The 19757-nt window shown below is 38.6% G+C and overlaps 1 protein-coding gene across 1 annotated transcript in view; it reads left to right on the plus strand.

The window, feature by feature from the left end:
* LOC132224038 (uncharacterized) overlaps nucleotides 1-19757 on the plus strand; it is a 75334-nt gene that overhangs the window by 8931 nt on the left and 46646 nt on the right. The window contains exon 4 of the mRNA XM_059679117.1: nucleotides 2426-2519. Within this exon, the coding sequence (XP_059535100.1) occupies nucleotides 2426-2519 (94 nt within the window). The remainder of the gene's footprint in view (nucleotides 1-2425; nucleotides 2520-19757) is intronic.

Genomic DNA, 19757 nt, shown 5'->3' on the forward strand with positions numbered 1-19757 from the left:
AGAAGAATCCAACGGACTTGACTGTAATATGACTCTATCTTTGGTAAATTGATTAACGTCACTGGGTTCCCATTTTCTCACCTATAGAATATAATCTGGCCTACCCACCTTACAGAGATGATGAGAATACTACTGAAAGCAACAATCATTTACTGAGGGTTTATTATGTATGCTAGGTTGAATTATAAATGTTTTATACCTATTAATTCATTTAATCCTCACCAGCACCCTATAAAGTACAGATGATAGTACCAAAGCACAGATTAAATAACTTGGCTGAGGTTATAGGGCTAAGTATGTACCCAGACAATCTGGCTCCAAGCCTAAACCCTTAACCCCCATGCTATAGGAATGGAATTTCATAAGACAAAACATTGCTTTGAAAGCTGCATAGCCCTGTTGCATACCCTTTGTCTCTTTACTTAAAAGCAAACAATACCCTTTATATTTTGTGCTGCCTGAGAACCATAGAGATATGAGGGGTAAATGCCAGTAGGGTAAAATCTCATAAATTTTATACCAGTTAATTCACATTAGCATCTACTTTGAGGTATCATTCTCCAGTGACAAGATAATGTTAAACTGTATGCAGTATGAGGAGAGTTTGAAATATTTAAAATTGGAAGTAGCTGGTAATGTAAGCCTCACACTTCTAAGAATAGGCTTACAAAGTATAATAAAATCAACAGTTTGAACAGTCTTAGATATTTGCTAGCCAACATTGCTGCCATTTCAAAATCCTAACCCTTGTTTGTACCATCATTCCATACTCTTTAAAATGCAATGTGGTAGCCTTAGCTGGTTTAGCTCAGTGGATAGAGCATCGGCCTGTGAACTGAAAGGTCCCAGGTTCGATTCCGGTCAAGGGCATGTACCTTGGTTGCGGGCACATCCCCGGTAGGGGGTGTGCAGGAGGCGGCTGATCGATGTTTCTCATTGATGTTTCTAACTCTCTATCCCTCTCCCCTCCTCTCTGTAAAAAATCAGTAAAATATATTTAAAAAATGTGGTACATAAGTATATATGCAGAAAATCAATGCTAATCAGCGTGGTGATGGAAGACTTGACTTGGGGTGGTGAATAGGACAGTTGATATATTGTAGAATTGTACATTTGAAATCTATATAATTGTATTAACCAATGTTACCCCAATAAATTTAATAAAAAAATAAAGTAATTAATGTGGAGAATTTCATATTATCCTTTGACTTAGGTTAGAAACCTCCTGAGATTTTAAAGAATTATTATAATTAGAAATCATACCTGTAAACAATTCACCTTTTTAGGATTCTCCACAGCTTTTCTAGTAAAAAGCTTTCTAGAACATTGGATTTGTTTTCCAATCATCTATCTTTTACTAAATGGCTATGACTTTGAATGAATTGCTTAGCCCTTGATTCCTCCTTTATACATTCCTACTTCTTTATAGACATGAGAATCAAATAAAACAATTAATGGAAAACTGCATTGAGAAGCAAAGGTAAAATAAAAGCCTTGATTATAAATCAGGATAATAGTGGTGTTCACAAGCGTTTGGGCTTATTTATAGGCTTTTGGGATAAAAATTAAACTGCCTTATTTCTAATATTTCCCTCCAGTTAAAATATAATTTAGTTTAAACTCCTTTTTCCCCTCTGTCAATTATGAATTGACAAAGTGATTGTGTATATATTCTGGGAGATTCCTTAGTATAGTGGAAAAAGTATGATAATGGAGCTAGGCAAACTGGGGCTCAAGTCTCTGCCCTATAAGTCAATGACTGTGTCACTTTGGGGAATTTCCTTAAAATTTTTCAGCCTCAGGTTTTTTCATCTCCAAAAATGGAGTTAACAATACCTATTTTGCAGGTTTTTTTCTAAATATTTAAATAAGATAATATAATTTTTGTGAAATAAACTGATATTTAAAATGTACTTTCAATTGCATCAAAAAACTAAGATGGATTAATGGAGGGATACAGGGATGGATGGATGGACACATGTATGTTAAAGCAAGTATAGTAAAATATTAGTGATAAAATTGAGGTGGTAGATTCATAGGTATTCACTGTAAAACTTAATTTTGCTATATATTTGAAAATTTTCATAATAAACTGTTTGGGATAAATTAGGGAAAACACTTTGAGCATGGAAATCATTCAAAAAATGGTAGCCTTTATTATTGCTTTGTCTCAGGTACATATAATAACAGAGTCTTGAGATGGGAGAACTCATTCTGTATGGTCAAAAATGAGTTTATAAAAAAATGCAGTGAAGGCCTGGGGGGTGGGCATTGTGGGAGCAGGGTAGAGGGAGTCAATGGGGGGCAAAGGGAGGACATCTGTAATACTTTAAACAATAAAGATATACATTTAAAAAAGTGATTTATGACTAATTAAACGAGTGTTTTATACTAACTATGTGTTTTTACTTATTTAACTTTACAGAGAACAAAGGGATTCATCAGGATTCCAACCTCAGCATAATTATGCGTATGCTTTTGATACGCCTATGAAACTTTCTCAACCTAATCAAGGCCAGGTAAACACAAAACTCACTTGTCAGGTAAACTAAATTTACAAAAGACACCAAAAAGAGAATTGCATTGCAGAAACAAAAAGAAGCTTGGGAGATTGAAGAAGTATTCAGAAATAATAAAATCAAGTGTTATCAGAAGATTGAATTGCACAAATAAGGGATAGTTGATGATGGGTTATTTATCAGTAGAATACAGGCAAGGTCTGGAGCAAATTACAATGGGAGTGCTCTCTACTTCTTCTTTCCATCATTTGTTTCCAGGTAAAACCAAGTTAAAACACATATCAGTGGCGATCTTAGGGAAATTTAAAACATATAACAAAGGGGAAAGGAAATAACTAAAAAAGGGCAGCAAGCCAGAAAGATATGGATAAAAGGACAAGAATCTGAGCTGTGTGGCTTCTTTTTTATACTAGAAGAAAATCTCCTTTTTATCTAAAATGTTATTAGTAGCACAGATCCTCTAAAACAGATTTGTGGGGGCTTTTTTCAAATCATTGTACTTCAAGAACAGTTCTACATGCAAAGAAAGGTCTGGATGTCATAATTGACCACAAGTATCAGAAGCAGCAGTAAAGCTTTTATTGTTTTAAATCAAACAAATCACTAATAAGATACCACAAAATCATTGTTTGTTATGGTATATTAACCCTAGAATATACCCAATTATGATCTTTATATTTTAAGGAAGATATACATTGAATTTAAACAATTTGAGTCTCAGTATAATTCTACATATGTTCCTGTATGATACCTTCTCAATAATATTAAGGCCAATTAAAACTGAAACTTGTGAAAAGGTTAAGAAAAAAAGTTGATAAAGGGTTGATGAATTAAGGCTAGTGACGAGGTATTTTCTACTCAATGTCAGAACAGTTAAATATTGGGACTTAAATTACACTATGAAAGGAAAATTTATATGTATGTGTATTATATATAACATTTTTTAAACAGATGATTAAGATCCTGTGGATAAATATACTATTGTAAATAACAATAGTGCAGTGCACGAATTCATGCACATTGAAAGGGAATTAATTAGAAGAAATATTTTAATATCGCTATTTGCCTTTTCTCTATAATAGAAGTGTCAATCAAATTCAGAATTGACAATGACAGATGGAAACACACACGTGTGATTGGCGCCAGAGTGAGCTTTATATGTATTGCGCATGTGCAAGTCATCTTAACCTTTTATAGATATAGAATAAACTTGCTTAATTAGACTTGCTTTCTGACTTAGCTAAACTTTTTGCAGCCCAGTGAAGCACCCCAACTTCTCTATCAGGTAATTGTCAGCAACATAGCAGTAAATATCAACACAAAGCACATTATTATTGTAGATCATGCAGGGAGAACAAAGGTTAAGATATTTAACTGCAGCAGTGTTTGACTATATTCTGCACAGGGAGAAAACCTGAAGTCATTTTCAAGGTCCACCATTTCTTACATTTCAGTTGGGTCAAGTTTCTAAGCTTTCTAAATCTCCATTTTCTGGTTAATGAAAAGAAAATAGGATTCCACCAAGTCTCCTATCTACCTACTCTAGACTTCTGTGAGGATCAAAAGACATGGGAATGGGAAAACACGTCACAGACATTTGGCTACAGTGTAAAGTGTTTCCACCTGTGTTCTTGGGCTGCAGAAACTCAAAGGAGGCTGGTCGCTAGGGAGAGGAAGCAGGCAATGCTATGTGATGTCATTACCGGGATGGACACTTAGCATAATATATATATATATATATATATATATATATATATATATATATATATATATATATATATGTCATCTCTGAGTCTTAATGCAATATCCATTCCCCAGCCTTGTTCACCATGTGGAAAAAGAATAGGATACATCATTGCATCTAATGTAGGAAACAGCATACTGATTTGTTTCATTTTAGTGGGATTCGAATTTTGGGGATCTGGTTTACAATGAATCAGCAGGTCCCTTTCAAAAGCAGGTTCTCTATCTTTGTTTCTGAGTATGATGGCAACTTCGGTTACATGGGGATAATTATATCTGCCCAGATCACTATTACGAACATATTTAATTGCCATCTTTACTTCTGTGGGAGCAATAACTGTTGCTGCTGCTTCAGATTGGGCTTCCTTTTCTTTTTAAATTTTATATATTTTATTTTATTTATTGATTAAGGTATTACATATGTGTCCTTATCCTCCCATTGCCCCTCCCCCACTCATGCCCTCACTCCCCTGGTATCTGTGTCCATTGGTTAGGCTTATATGCATGCAAACGAGATCTTTGGTTGACCTCTCCCTCTTACCCCCATCCTCCCCTACCTTCCCTCTGAGGTTTGATGGTTGGATCAATGCTTCTCTGTCTAGATCATTTTTTGCTCATCAGTTTATGTTGTTCATTATATTCCACACATGAGTGAGATCATGTGATATTTATCTTTCTCTGACTGGCTTATTTCGCTTAGCATAATGCTTTCCAATTCCATCCATGCTGTTGCAAATGGTAAGAATTCCTTCTTTTTTACAACAGAGTAGTATTCCGTTGTGTAGATGTAACACAGTTTGTTTATTTGTTTGTTTATTCATTTATTTATTTAAATATTTTAAAAATATATTTTTATTTATTTCAGAGAGGAAAGGAGAGGGAAAGAGAGAAACAGCAATGATGAGAGAGAATCATTGACCGGCTGCTTTCTGCACACCCCACATTGGGGATTGAGCCCACCCAGGCATGTGACCTGACAAAAAAATAGAACTGTGATCTCCTGGTTCATAGATTGACACAAAACCACTGAGCAACACCAGCTGGGTGCAAGATATTTTTTTTCCTTTATTGATTAAGGTATTACATATGTGTCCTTATCCCCCCATTGCCCCCCCACCCCCAACTCATGTCCTCACCCCCCTGGTGTTTGTGTCCATTGGTTAGGCTTATATGCATGCATTCAAGTCCTTTGGTTGATCTCTCCCCCTTACCCTCACCCTCCCCTACCTGCCTTCTGAGGTTTGACTGACAGTCTGATCAATGATTCTCTGTCTCTGGATCTGTTTTTGATCATCAGTTTATGTTGTTCATTATATTCCATAAATAAGTGAGATCATGTGATATTTATCTTTCTCTGACTGGCTTATTTCACTTAGCATAATGCTCTCCAGTTCCATCCATGCTGTTGCAAATGGTAAGAATTCCTTCATTTTTACAGCAGTGCAATATTCCATTGTGTAGATGTATCACAGTTTTTTTAATCCACTCATCTGCTGATGGGCACTTAGGCTGTTTGCAAATCTTAGTTATGGTAAATTGTGCTGCTATGAACATAGGGATGCATATAATCTTTGTGATTGCTGTTTCTAGTTTCTTGGGATATATTCCTAAAAGTGGGATCACTGGGTCAAATGAGAGTTACATTCTCAACTTTTTGAAAAAAAGTTCATACTGTTCTCCGCAGTGGCTGGACCAGTCTGCATTCCCACCATCAGTGCATGAGGGTTCCTTTTTCTCCGTATCCTCACCAGCACTTGTCATTTGTTGATTTCTTAATGATAGCCATTCTGACCGGTATGACATGGTACCGCATTTTCATTTTGATTTGCATCTCTCAGATGATTAGTGACTTTGAGCATGTTTTCATATGTCTCTTGGCCTTCCTTATGTCCTCTTTTGAAAAGTGTCTATTTAGGTCCTTTGCCCATTTTTTTTATTGGATTGCTTATCTTCCTTTTGTTAAGTTGTATGAGTACCCTGTAAATGTGGGAGATTAAACCCTTAAAAGAGATAACATTGGCAAATATGTTCTCCCATGCAGTGGGCTTTCTTGTTGTTTTTGTTGATTTTTTTTTTCTGTGCAGAAGCTTTTTATATTCATGTAGTCCTATTTGTTTATTTTCTCTTTAGTTTTCATTGCCCTAGGACAGGGGTGGGCAACCTTTTTGTGAGTGCATGCCAAAACCAGCAAAATCTCTGACTCAAAATTCTTCTGCGTGCCAACCTAAATTTTTTGAGAACATGTTACACCTACTTGATATCTCTTAAGGTGTACGTATGTGAAGTACCTTGAAGAAATAATAAAATTCATTCGAGAGACAAAAACACAGTATATAATGAAAAATACATTTATTTTTAAATGTATACATGTACACTGATAGTCCGACAGAAAACTTTATGACTCCGCTTGATATTATCAGGGGGACTTTTGCTGCTGCATCACTGATGACAGAGATTTTACATCAGGTTTATATTTCATGACCTTCAGAAATATGCACGAGCTACTACTTTCATCCGTCAGGCTACTACTATTACGAGACTTAACAAAATTTATCACTGAGAACAAAGATTCACAAGCATATGTGGATGAAAACATGGAGAGTAACGCTGTTGCAGTTTTTTAAACAGAGACATTTTTCTGGAATGGCATTCCAAGTCCTCAATAGTTCGTTTTCAACACTTCTCTCTGGTACTCCTGTCTCTAATCGTTTTTGTTTTTTTTCAATGTTTTCCAAGTCAACTCTAAGGTTAATAAATTTCTGCTTCCAAATTGAGCTACTCTGAAATTCAATCAACTGCATTTCAAAGTCAGCCATGTCTATCCATGAAAACATTTGTAAGTTCAGTTCCTCCAGTTTCATGCTATCTGGAAACCTCATGAATTTTGCTGTCTTTTCCAGTTCTCTGAATTTCGCAAATCTTGAGAAGAACTGCTCAATAGTTGACTCGATGATGTTTAAAAACAGATTTTGAAGGCTTTGACAGTGTGTTCTGTCATCTTTTGGGAGGTCTTTGATGTGCCTCTTGAGGTTTGGGAAATATCTAAATCTCTCACCATCCACATCCCTCTTAAAGACTTCCAATTTCTTTTCAAAAGCCTTTATGTAACCAAACATCACATCAAGTGTCTTGCCAGTTCCTTGTAATTTAACATTTAAGTCATTCAAATGTTCACAAAAATTGTAAATGGAAGATTATAAGAGAGGGTTTTGCGTGCCAGCAAAAGTTACTGGCGTGCCATGTTTGGCACACGTGCCAGGGGTTGCCCACCTCTGCCCTAGGAGCTGTATTAGTAAAGATATTGCTAAGGCATATGTCTGAGAATTTGCTGCCTATTGCTTCTTCTAAGATTTTTATGGTTTCCCTTCTTATGTTTAAGTCCTTTATCCATTTTGAGTTTATTTTTGTGTATGGTGTAAGTTTGTGGTCTAGTTTCATTTTTTTTGCAAGTGTCTGTTCAGTTTTACCAACACCATTTATTGAACAGACTTGTCTTCATTGCATGCTCTTGCCTTCTTTGTCAAATATTAAATGAGCACAATGGCTTCGGTCAATTTCTGGGTTCTCTGTTCTCTTCCACTGGTCTATATGTCTATAATTGTGCCAGTACCAGGAAGTTTTGAGGAGAGTGGCTTTGTAGTATAGCTTGATATCTGGTACTGTGATCCCTCCAACATTGTTCTTCCTTCTCAAGATTGCTGCAGCTATTCGGGTCTTTTTTTTCCACATGAATATTTGGAGAGTTTGTTCTAGGTCTGTGAAATATGCCGTTGGTATTTTAATGGGGATTGCATTGAATTTATAGATTGCTTTGGGTTGTATGGACATTTTAATGAGGTTGATTATACCAATCCATGAACATGGTATATTCTTCCATTTCTTCATGTCTTCCTCTATCTCTTTTTTCAGCATCCTGAAATTTTCTGAGTACAGGTCCTTTGTCTCCTTGGTTAAGTTTATTCCTAGATATCTTAATTTTTTGTTGCAATGGTAAATGGGATTGCTTTTTAAATTTCTCTTTCTGTAAGTTCTTTATTGCTGTATAGAAAAGCCATAGACTTCTGGGTGTTAATTTTCTATCCTGCTACATTGCCGAATTCATTTTATTAAGTCTAGTAGTTTTTTGATGGAGTCTTTGGGGTTCTCTATGTACAGTATCATTTCATTTGCGAATAAGGACAGTTTTACTTCTTCATTTCCAATTTGGATGCCTTTTCTTTCTTTTGCTTGACCAATCACAATGTTTTGTACTTCCAGTACTATGTCAAACAGGAGTGGTGAGAGGGGGCATCCCTGTCTTGTTCCTGTTCTTAGTGGAAATGATTTTAGTCTTTGCCCATTGAGTATGATGTTGACTGTGGGTTTGCCATATATGGCCTTTATTATGTTCAGTTATGATTCTTCTATCCCCACTTTGCTGAGAGTTTTTATCAAGAAAGGGTATTGGATTTTATCAAATGCTTTTTCTGCATTAATGGATATGATTATACTAGAGGCCCGGTGCATGGAATTCATGCACTGGGGGGAGGGTGTCTCTCAGCCCAGCCTGCACCTTCTCCAATCTGGGATCCCTGTCACAATCTGGGACTGCTGGCTCCCAAACGTTTGCCTGCCTGCCTGCCTGCCTGGTTGCCCCTAACCGCTTCTGCCTGCCATCCTGATCACCCCCAAACTGCCCTACCCTGCTGGCCCCTCCCCTGCTGGCCTGGTAGCCCCTAACTGCCCTCCCCTTCAGGCCCAGTCATCCCCAAGTGCCCTCCCCTGCTGGCCTGGTTGTCCCTAACTGTACTCCCCTGCTGGCCTGTTCACCCATAATTGTGCTGCCCTGCAGGCCGGGTCCCACCCCCTCAACTTCCCTCCCTTGTCAGCCTGGTCTCCCCTAACTGCACTCTGCTCCCGGCCTGGTTGCCCCTAACTCAGCAGTTCTCAACCTATGAGTTGCGACCCCTTTGGCGGTTGAATGACCCTTTCACAGGGGTCGCCTAAGACCATCCTGCATATCAGATATTTACATTATGATTCATAACAGTAGCAACATGACAGTTATGAAGTAGTAACGAAAATAATTTTATGGTTGAGTCACAACATGAGAAACTGTATTTAAAGGGCAAGAAGGTTGAGAACCACTGCCCTAACTGTTCTCCCCTGCCGGCCTGGTCACCCCTAACTGCCCTCCTGCTGGCCAGACCATCCCTAACTGCCCTCTCCTGCTGGCCTGATTGCTCACAACTGCCCTCCCCTGCCGACCATCTTGTGGTGGCCATCTTTTGACCACATAGGGGTGGCCATCTTGTGCGAGGTTGTGATCGTCAATTTGCATATTACCTCTTTTTTTATATAGGACAGTTTTTATCTCTCAGTTTGTTTATGTGGTGTATCATATTTATTGATTTGCAAGTATTGTACCAACCTTGTATCCCCAAATAAAATCCATTTGGTCATGGTGTATGATCTTTCTAATGTAATGCTGAATTTGATTTGCTAAAATTTTGTTGAGGATTTTGGTGTCTATGTTCATGAGGAATATTGACCTGTAATTTTCTTTCTTTGTATTGTCTTTATCTGGTTTTGTGATTAGGATAATACTGGTTTCATAGAATAAGCTTGGAAGTGTTTCTTCCTCTTCAATATTTTGGAATAGTCTGAGGAGAATAGGTTTTATTTCTTTTTTGAATGTTTGATAAAACTCCCCTGTGAAGCCGTCTGGTCCAGGGCTTTTGTTTGTTAGAAGTTTTTAGATTACTGCTTCAATTTCCTCCATAGCTATCGGCCTATTCAGATTTTTAGGTTCCTTCTGGTTGAGTTTTGGAAGGCTGTATTTTTCTAGGAATATGTCTATTTCTTCTAAGTTGACCAGTTTTTTGGAGTAGAGTTGCTCATAGTATTTTTTTAACAATGCTTCGTATTTCTGTGGGGTCTGTTGTTATTTCACCTCTTTCATCTCTTATGTTGTTTATTTGCATCTTCTCTCTTCGCTTTATGGTGAGCCTGGCTAGAGGTTCATCAATCTTGTTTATCCTTTCAAAGAACCAGTTCTTGGTTTCATTGATGTTTTATTGTTGTTTTGGTCTCTATGTCATCTATTTCCGCTCTGATCTTTATTATTTCATTCCTTCTGCTCAAACTGGGCTTTTCTTGTTGCTCTCTTTCTACTTCTTCAAGTTGAAGAGTTAGATGGTTTATTACCAGTTTTTCTTTCTTTCTTTCTTCCTTTCTTTCTTTTTTTTTTTTTTTTTTTGAGGTAGGCCTGTAATGCTATGAACTTCCCTTCAGGATTGCGTCCATTGTGTCCAAAGATTTTGGATTATTGTGTTTTCATTGTTGTTTGTTTCCAGGATGTTTTTAATTTCTTCTTTGATCTCTTTGGTAACCCACTCATTGTTTAATAGTATGCTATTCAGCCTTGAAGTGTTTAAATTTTTGTGATTGTATTTACTGCAGTTGATTTTTACTTTTATGGCATTGTGATCTGAGAAGATGCTTGATATGGTTTCAATCTTCTTGAATTAAGAAAGACTTTGCCTGTGTCCCAATATGTGGTCTATCTTTGAAAATTTCTCATGTATGCTTAAGAAGAATGTATCAATATTCTGAAGATGTCAATTAAGTCCATCTGATCTAGTGAGTCATTTAAGATTGATGTTTATTTGCTATATTTTTATCTAGAGGATTTATCCAGTGATGTTAATGGGGTATTAAAGTCTCCTACTATGATTTTGTTGCTGTCAATCTCTCTCCTGATATCATCCATAAGTTTTTTTATGTATTTGGGTGCTCCTGCATTGGGTGCATAAACATTTGCCAGGTTATATCCTCTTGTTGTATTGATTCTTTTAGAATTATTAAGTGGCCTTTCTTGTCTCTTGTTATGGTCTTCACTTTGAGGTCTATTTTGTCAGATGTAAGTATTGATACCCCAGCTTTTTTTTTTCATTTCCATTTGCCTGGGAGATATTTTTCCATCTCTTCACTTTCAGTCTGTGTGAGTCTCTTGTTCTGAGGTGGGCCTCCTGTAGACAGCATATATATGGGTCATGTTTTCTTATCAATTCAGTCACTCTATGTCTTTTGATTGGAGCATTTAATCCATTTACATTTAATGTTATTATTGATAGGTATTTGGTTGTAGCCATTTCTGTATTTTATGCCTGTGTTCCTTCATCCCTTTATATTTCTTCTTTTTACAGCATTCCCTTTAGCATTTCTTGCATTGCTGGTTTGGTAGTGATAAATTCCATTAGCCTTTTTTTGTCTGTGAAGCTCCTGATTTCCCCTTCAATTTTTATTGATAGTCTTGTGGATAGAGTATTCTTGGGCTCAGCCCTTTGCTTTGCATCACTTTCTATACTTCCTTCCATTCCCTTCTAGCTTGATGTGTTTCTGTTGAGAAATCATTTGATAATCTGATGGGGGATCCTTTGTAGGTAACTCCCTGTATCTCTCTTGCAGCCTTTAATATTTTCTGTTTGTCATTAACATTTGCTGTTGTAATTATGACGTGTGTTGCTGTGGGTCTTTTGGGATTCATCTTGCTTGGTATTCTCTGTACTTGTGTAACTTTTTTCTTCCCCATATCAGGGAAGTTTTCTGTCATTATTTCTTCATAGAGATTTTCTAATCCTTGCCACTCTTCGTGTCCTTCTGGCAGCCCTATTATACGTATGTTACTTCATTTTGAGTTGTCCTGAAGCTCCCTTAGGCTCTCTTCCTGGTTTTTAATTTTTTTCTCCAGCTGCTGTTCAGATTGGGCTTGTTTCTCTACCTTATCTTCTAACTCACTTATTCGGTCCTCTGCTTCTTCTATTCTACTGTTGAATCCTCCCATTGTGTTTTTTATTGTAGCTATATCACTTTTGATTTCTTCCTGATTTTTGCATAGGTTGTTGATTTTCTCGTCCATCCGATGTATGAACTGTATGACAATTACTCTGAATTCTTCTTATGTCATGTTGCATGCTTCCATTTCACTTATTTCCTTTCTTGGTGAAAGAAAAAGAGGTTTTTCTTTCCTCTGGGGATTATTTCATTGTCTCCCCATTCTAACTATCACATGAAGGTTCAAACGCTGAGTTGCGGGGGCCTGGGCCGTGTGCAGTGGGAGCTTTACACCACCTGAGTGTCACTTCAGAGCTCTGTAACCAAGACATGTGGCTGCTGTGGGTTGTTGGGAGCCATGCTCACCCAGGATCAGAGTCATCGGTGCTCAGTGCAGCCTTGTGCATGCACCTAGAATCAGGAACCCCACCTGCACCACTCTGATAAAGAGACCCCGCTGGCATGTCCCGAAAATCAGAGCCCCCTATCACTTGCCAGGATTCAGAATCCCCCTGTGCCTGCACTAAGAATTGAGTATCAGAGTCTCTGTGCTTGGTGTGGCCTTATGCTGAGAATCCTGGTCCCTGTGTGTGCATGCGCCAAGAGTTGGAGTCACTGGCTCTTAGTGTGCGTGCACTGGAATCAGGGATCCCCGGCACGCATGATGAGAAACAGAGTCAAATCACAGGTTCTCAGTGCTGCCTCTCACAGAGAGAATCAGGGTCCCTGGTCTGCTTGGGGGACCAGGTTGCACAGCTGCCCTGTGTTGGCAGGAGGTCCACTCCTGTGCTGCAAAAAACAGACATCCATGTGCGCTTGCCCACAATCAAAGTCAGGTGGCCCTGCCAACCTGTGTGGGTGTGGGGTCTAGTCACAAGAGTGCGTGCTGTGGGAATCAGCCTCCCAGTGTGCACTTGCCCAGGCTCAGTTTCAGGTAGCGCAGCTGCCCTGTGTGGGTGTGGGGTCTGGTCATGAGAGTGCACTCTGCGGGAATCAGATTCCCAGTTTCCATGCGCTCAGGCTCAAATTTGGGAAGTGGAGCCAGAGCCACCCTGTGTGTGCATGGGGTCTGGTCTCTGCAGGAAACATATTCCCAGTGTCCACGTGTCTAGGCTGAAATTCAGGCAGTGGAGCCGGAGCCACCCTGTGTGGGCAGGAGGCCTGGTTGTACTGGGTGGGACCAGCAGTTCCTATGGCACTGCAGTGAGCTTGTGGGAAGGGGGGTGGGATCTGTGACTAACAGAAATCTGCAGCCAGGATGTCTGGATTCTTGGTGTCTGTGGATCTGAAGCTGTGGTCTCAGGTCTTTGTCCACAGTGGTTGTAGGGTCCCGGTTTGTGTCTGAGACCAGATTGGGTGGTGGTGAGGCTAGGATCCTACTCTCTAGCAGTTCTGTTTTTTAAGATGGCATGGTCTCTGTGCCCACGCTGGTTGCCCCTGGATTGTCCACAGTGGCTGTGGGGTTTAGCCATCTAAGACTGCCCGATTTGGCAGGCCCTTGGAAGACCTGCAGGATCTAACTCTCTGTAGCTCACACACACACACACACACACACACACACACACACACACACCTCACACACATCCACACACTCCTCTATCCCTCCCTCACTCTCTCACACACTCTCCCTTTCTACCTTCTTGCCAGTCGCCATCTTTCCCCATTCCTGACTGTCTTAATTAGAGCTTCTATAGTCATGTATTAAGTAAAATAAATATGTGAATCAATAATAAAAAAACTAAGTAGTTGCAATTAAAATTTCAATCTCTGCCTTATGTTAAACCACCATTATTATATTGCTCACACCATATAGTACCTTAGAAAATGTTAAACATAAAGGCATGGTTTTACAGAATTATTAGCTGGTTTGGGGGCAGTAAGATTAGATTAATTTTGTACATCTATAAGATGAACATTTATATTGAAAATAAAAGCCCAGAGAAAGAACACTATGTTTTGACTAAACTTCTAAGCTTCCTTAATTTTTACTCTTATTTTATTGCAATTTTATTAAATATTATCATGTCCCCCAATTTTTAAATTTATTTTTATTGTTGACAGTATTACAGATGTCCCCCATTTACACCCACTTTGGCCCCCTGCCCACAACCTTAAGTCTTCACCACACTATTGTCCGTGTCCATGGACTATGTATATCCTATATAATAAAGAGGCAATATGCAAATTGACCATCACTCCAACACACAAGATGGCTGCCTCCATGTGGTCAAAGATGGTTGCCCCCATGGTGACACAAGATGGCCACCACAAGATGGCCAGAAGGGGAGGGTAGTTGTGGGGTGATATGGACAGCAGGGGAGGGCAGTTGGGAGGGACCAGGCCTGCAAGGGAGGGCAGTTGGGGGGGACCAGGCCTGCAGGGGAGGGTAGTTGGGGTAACCAGGCCTGCAGAGGAGGGCAGTTGTGGGCGACCAGGCCTGCAGGGAATGGCAGTTAGGGGCAACCAGGCCTGCAGGGGAGGGCAGTTAGTGGTGACTGGGCCAGCAGGGGAGCAGTTAGGCATCAATCAGGCTGGCAGGGGTATAGTTAGGGGGTGATCAGGCAGGCAGGCAGGTGAGTGGTTGGGAGCCAACAGTCCTGGATTGTGAGAGGGATCAGGCCTAAACTGGCAGTCAGACATCCTCCAAGGGGTCCCAGATTGGAGAGGGTGCAAGCTGGGCTGAGGGACACCCCCCATGCACAAATTTCACGCACCAGGGCTCTAGTATGCATGTGTTATTTGGTTCCCCCAAATTTCTGGAATTATTTTAAAAATGTTTTCCTATACAATAAAATATCCATGCCTTAAGAAGTCACTGGATGACATATTCCATTTTTACCAGTAGATGGCAGTGATTAGCCTTTACATTGTTCATGATCCAGATATGGAGGGGGAGAGCCTCCTCTGTATAAATTCAAACACAGGGGGAAAAAAATATAGCAACATACTGAAATAAAAGTTATGTAAATGTGGGTGAGAAAAAACACAGAAACCCTGTAGTTAAGGACTCAGTTAATTTTTTCAGAAGACTGTACCACCACTATAAATTTATGATGATTCTGATAAAATTTTAACTGGCTAGTGTCACTGTAATGACATTTAAAAGAAGAACCAATCACATAAATAATAAGAAAATAGAAAACTGGAGATGCTGAAGGATCAAACTATCTTTTTCTAAAATATACATGTTATTGAAATGCATTTTCCAAAATATTAATTATACTTTTCATCAGTTTGGAGACTACAGGTGCGTTTTTCTCTCTTCCTTCATTTTTTTCATGTTTTTCAAAATTCCAGATTAAAAATTATTTGTTTTTTTTCAAATATACAGAATAAATGATAAAGTGGGAAATAACTTCAAAACCAGAAGAAATTAAAAGAATCTTAAGAGACAAGTTTGCTCAACTCTATACAGATATATTTTAAAAGATGAATTAAATCATTTTCAGGGAATATATAACTATTTACAGAAAATATAGTCAATTTAAACAGACTGATTTCCATGGAACTCATAGAGAAAGCCCCTCAGCCACAAAAACACACACACAAAGCCCCTAGGCCCATCAGTTTCACTGAGTAATTCCAATGATATTTAAACTATTTCAGAACATTAAAAAAACCTACCAAAATTTTAATGGATATCAAAACCTGAAAAAGATAGCATTTAAAAAGAAAATCACAAGAGAGTGGTGTAAAAATGCTGAAGGAGAGTAAGAGGTACAAACTTTCAGCTATAAAATAAATAAGTCATGGGATGTAATGTATAGCATAGAGCATATAGTCAATAATATCATAATAACTTTGTACAGTGACAAATGGTTACTAGACTTATCACTATAATTGCTTCCTAAGGAATATAAATTTTAATTAACTATGCTGTACACTTGAAACTCATATACTATTGTATGTCAAGTATGCTTTAAATAAAAAACATCAATTCTTTTTTTTAATATATTTTATTGATTTTTTTACAGAGAGGAAGGGAGAGGGATAGAGAGTTAGAGACATTGATGAGAGAGAAACATCTGTAAGTTGCCTCCTGCACACCCTCTACTGGGGATGTGCCTGCAACCAAGGTACATGCCCTTGACTGGAATCGAACCTGGGACCCTTCAGTCCACAGGCCGACGCTCTTTCCACTGAACCAAACCAGCCAGGGCAAAACATCAATTCTTTATGCAAAAGAAAAATACAAAGCCATAGACAAATTACTTTTATGAATATATATATACTAAAATCCTGGGGAAAAAATTGTAACAAACACTATCTAGTGACACATTAAAATATAACCCTTCATGATAGGAATTATTCCAGGAATGCAAGGGTATCTATCTATATTAATAATATACAAATATGTAAATTTACTATCCCTCCGTGTTGTCCACAGCCAATCAGGAGTGGGTATGCAAATTAACCCAACAAAGATGGCAGGCCTGTGGGCAGCGCACATGTGCGCAGGCGCCAAGTGGCCAGGGGAAGGGCGCGACGCTTGCATTGTCACCATGGTGACGACGTAGGGATTCCTCCCCACCCGGGTAGCTCCGGGGCTCTATGCAGTGCAGGAAGGCAGAAGGCAGCTCTGGGCCAGAGCGAAGGCGGAAAGGCGGCTCTGGCCAAAGCGAAGGCAGTGCTGGCAGCTGGAGTAAGGAAGGCCTATTCTTGCACAAATCTTTGTGCATCAGGCCTCTAGCATATATGTAAAAGGCTAAGTGACCGTCCAACTGTCCGACTGGTAGCTATGATGTGCACTGACCAATAAGGGGCAGACACTCAATGCAGGAGCTGCCAAGTTGTGGTGATGTGGCAGCATTGGTTCTCAGGTGACACACCCTGGAACCAGTGAGGAGGGAACTCAATTCCAGGGTGTGTTACCCAAGAACCACCCTCTCACAATCCAGGACCCCTCGGGGGATGTAGGAGAGCCAGTTTTGGCCTGATCCCTGCAGGCCAGTTCAAGGGACCCCACCTGCCGGAGTGACCCCACTCACTCCACAGATGCCCTTTGGGACACAGTGCCACCCCAGGTGTAGCAGACCGGGGAGGGATCATGGGAGGTTGGCTCCAGGGAGTGTCTGTCCCATCTTGCCCAGCCCTGCCCCTTCTAATTAATTTTCTCTCAATGTGCACGAATCCATGCACTAGGACACTACTACAATATAATTAATCATATTAATATATATTAAGGAAAAGTATGATCATCTCCATAAATTTTTAAAAGGGAATTGACAAAAATTACTAACCATTTATGAAAAAAACACTTAATAAAAATAGAAATAGATGGATAATTCCTTGACATAATAAAATATATCTCTCCCAAACCAAAAGTCATCATTAGTAATAAGAAACATAGAATTAATCCCTCTGATATAAGGAACAAGACAAGGATGCCTACTATATATTTTATTATTTAACAGTATTTGAGGTACCAGCCAACATAATTAGAAAGAAAGAAATTAGACTTATAAAAATTAAAAAGGAGTTAAAACTGTTATTATTTATGTATAGTAAAATGTATACAGAAAAAAAGAATTTTGCTGAGATTCAGTAGCTTCCATTTGTACAAATAAAAATTTAGAGGAAGCCAATCCATTTACAATAGCAATAAAAGTATAAAATATTTATATATAAATAATTAAACCATATAACTACTAGAAGAAAATATTAGACAAAGTCACTGATCATCCCAGAGAGGCAAATCAAAACAACAATGAGGTACCATCTCACACCTGTCAGAATGACTATCATCAACAAATCAAAAAAATGACAAAGTACTAGAGAGGATGCGGAGAAAAGGGAACACTCGTGCACTGCCTGTGGGAATGCAGACTGGTGCAGCCACTATGGAAGACAGCATGGAGTTTCCTCAAAAAACTAAAAATGGAACTCCCACTTGACCCAGTGATCCCACTTCTAGGAATATATCCCAAGAAACCAGAAACACCAATCAGAAAGGATATATGCATCACTATGTTCATAGCAGCACAATTTACCATAGCAAAGATCTGGAAACAGCCTAAGTGCCCATCAGCAGATGAATGGATTAGAAAACTGTGGTACATCTACACAATGGAATACTATGCTGCTGTAAAAATGAAGGAACTCTTACCAATTGCAACAGCATGGATGGAACTGGAGAGCATTATGCTAAGTGAAATAAGCCAGTCAATGAAAGAAAAATACCACATGATCTCATTCATTTATGGATAATAAAGACCATTATAAACTGATGAACAAAAATAGATACAGAGGCAGAGCAGCACTGGACAGACTGTCAAACTACAGCAGGAAGGCTGGGGAGGGTTGGGAGGCATGAGGGGGGGGGTAAGAGATCAACCGAAGGACTTGTATGCATGCATATAAGCATAACCAATGGACATAAGACACTAGGGGGTAGGGGAGGCCGGGGGAATGTCAAAGGGGGGGGAAAAGGGAGACATATGTAATACTCTTTGTAATACTTTAAGCAATAAAACAAAATTTAAAAAAAAGAATATCATAAATAGTAGAAAAACTTAAAAGGGTGTATGGAATATTTCAAATAAGATACTCAGACATTTTCTATATTATCAGATAATGCTTTAAACAATTTCAGCTTTGTATATAGGTTTTGTAAAACTTATTTCTGGTAATTACAATTTGACATTAATCTTACAAATATACATGTACCACTTTATAATGAAAATTTCAAATGAGCACCAAGATAAATGAGGCTATGTACAAATTGCAACTTTTAATATGCTATTTAAGAGCAAACTAACCAATTTTTAAACTGTTGCTTTTTTAAATAAATTTTTTACTCCATAAAAAAAGAAAAGAAAATATTAGAGAAATCCTTTATAACATTGGAATGAGGAAGTTCTCTCTAACTATAACTGAAAATACTGGAGACATAAAAAGTGACTAACAAAATTTTGCTACATTAAAAACAATACCAAACCAAAACTTCTACATAGTCAAATCACCATGAGCAAATACAATGATAAAGCTTGGTAAAAAATATTTGCAACTCATATTGTACTAATCAGAGTCCGGGTATGAAACAGATGGTTTATTCAAAGAGAGCTTAATAAAGTGTTTAGAAATGTGTGGACAGGGTAAATAAGGGAACCACATAGATAATGTGATAGCTCAGAGCTAGTAAAATCAGGGTTCTTATAAACCCTACACTTGAAGGAGTGAGGAGGAGTGGTTACTGAAACCTGAAAGGAAAGTGTTGCTTGGAGAAGACTATATTGGACAAGGAAAGTAGTCATCCCAAGGCAATGTGGTAGGGAGGGGTTGGGAGGAATAAATGCTTCAATTTCACCCCCGCCCCCACCCTTTATCTTCTAATGAATCTTCCAATTGATCAAACACCTTATAGGCCAACAAAGCCCATTGATATGATCTGGGTAAGCAATCTGGGGCAGAAAAAAGGGAAAGGAAAGATGGGGAGTAGATCTAAAAAAGCAAACAAAAGCTATCCAGCATAAATATAACAAAAGGTTAATTTTCCTTAATATGTGAATACCTCATAATCATGAAGTAATTGACAACTTAAAAAAATGGACAAATTAGATCAACGGACAGTTCACTGGAAAGAAAATTCAAATGGCTCTTAAACGTATGAAAAGGTGTTCACCATCCCTCAACATTATGAAGGAAATGTAACTATAATTACTGAAGTACCATTATTGACGA

Source organism: Myotis daubentonii, chromosome X (genome assembly GCF_963259705.1).
Source record: "Myotis daubentonii chromosome X, mMyoDau2.1, whole genome shotgun sequence".
Taxonomy (NCBI): domain Eukaryota; kingdom Metazoa; phylum Chordata; class Mammalia; order Chiroptera; family Vespertilionidae; genus Myotis; species Myotis daubentonii.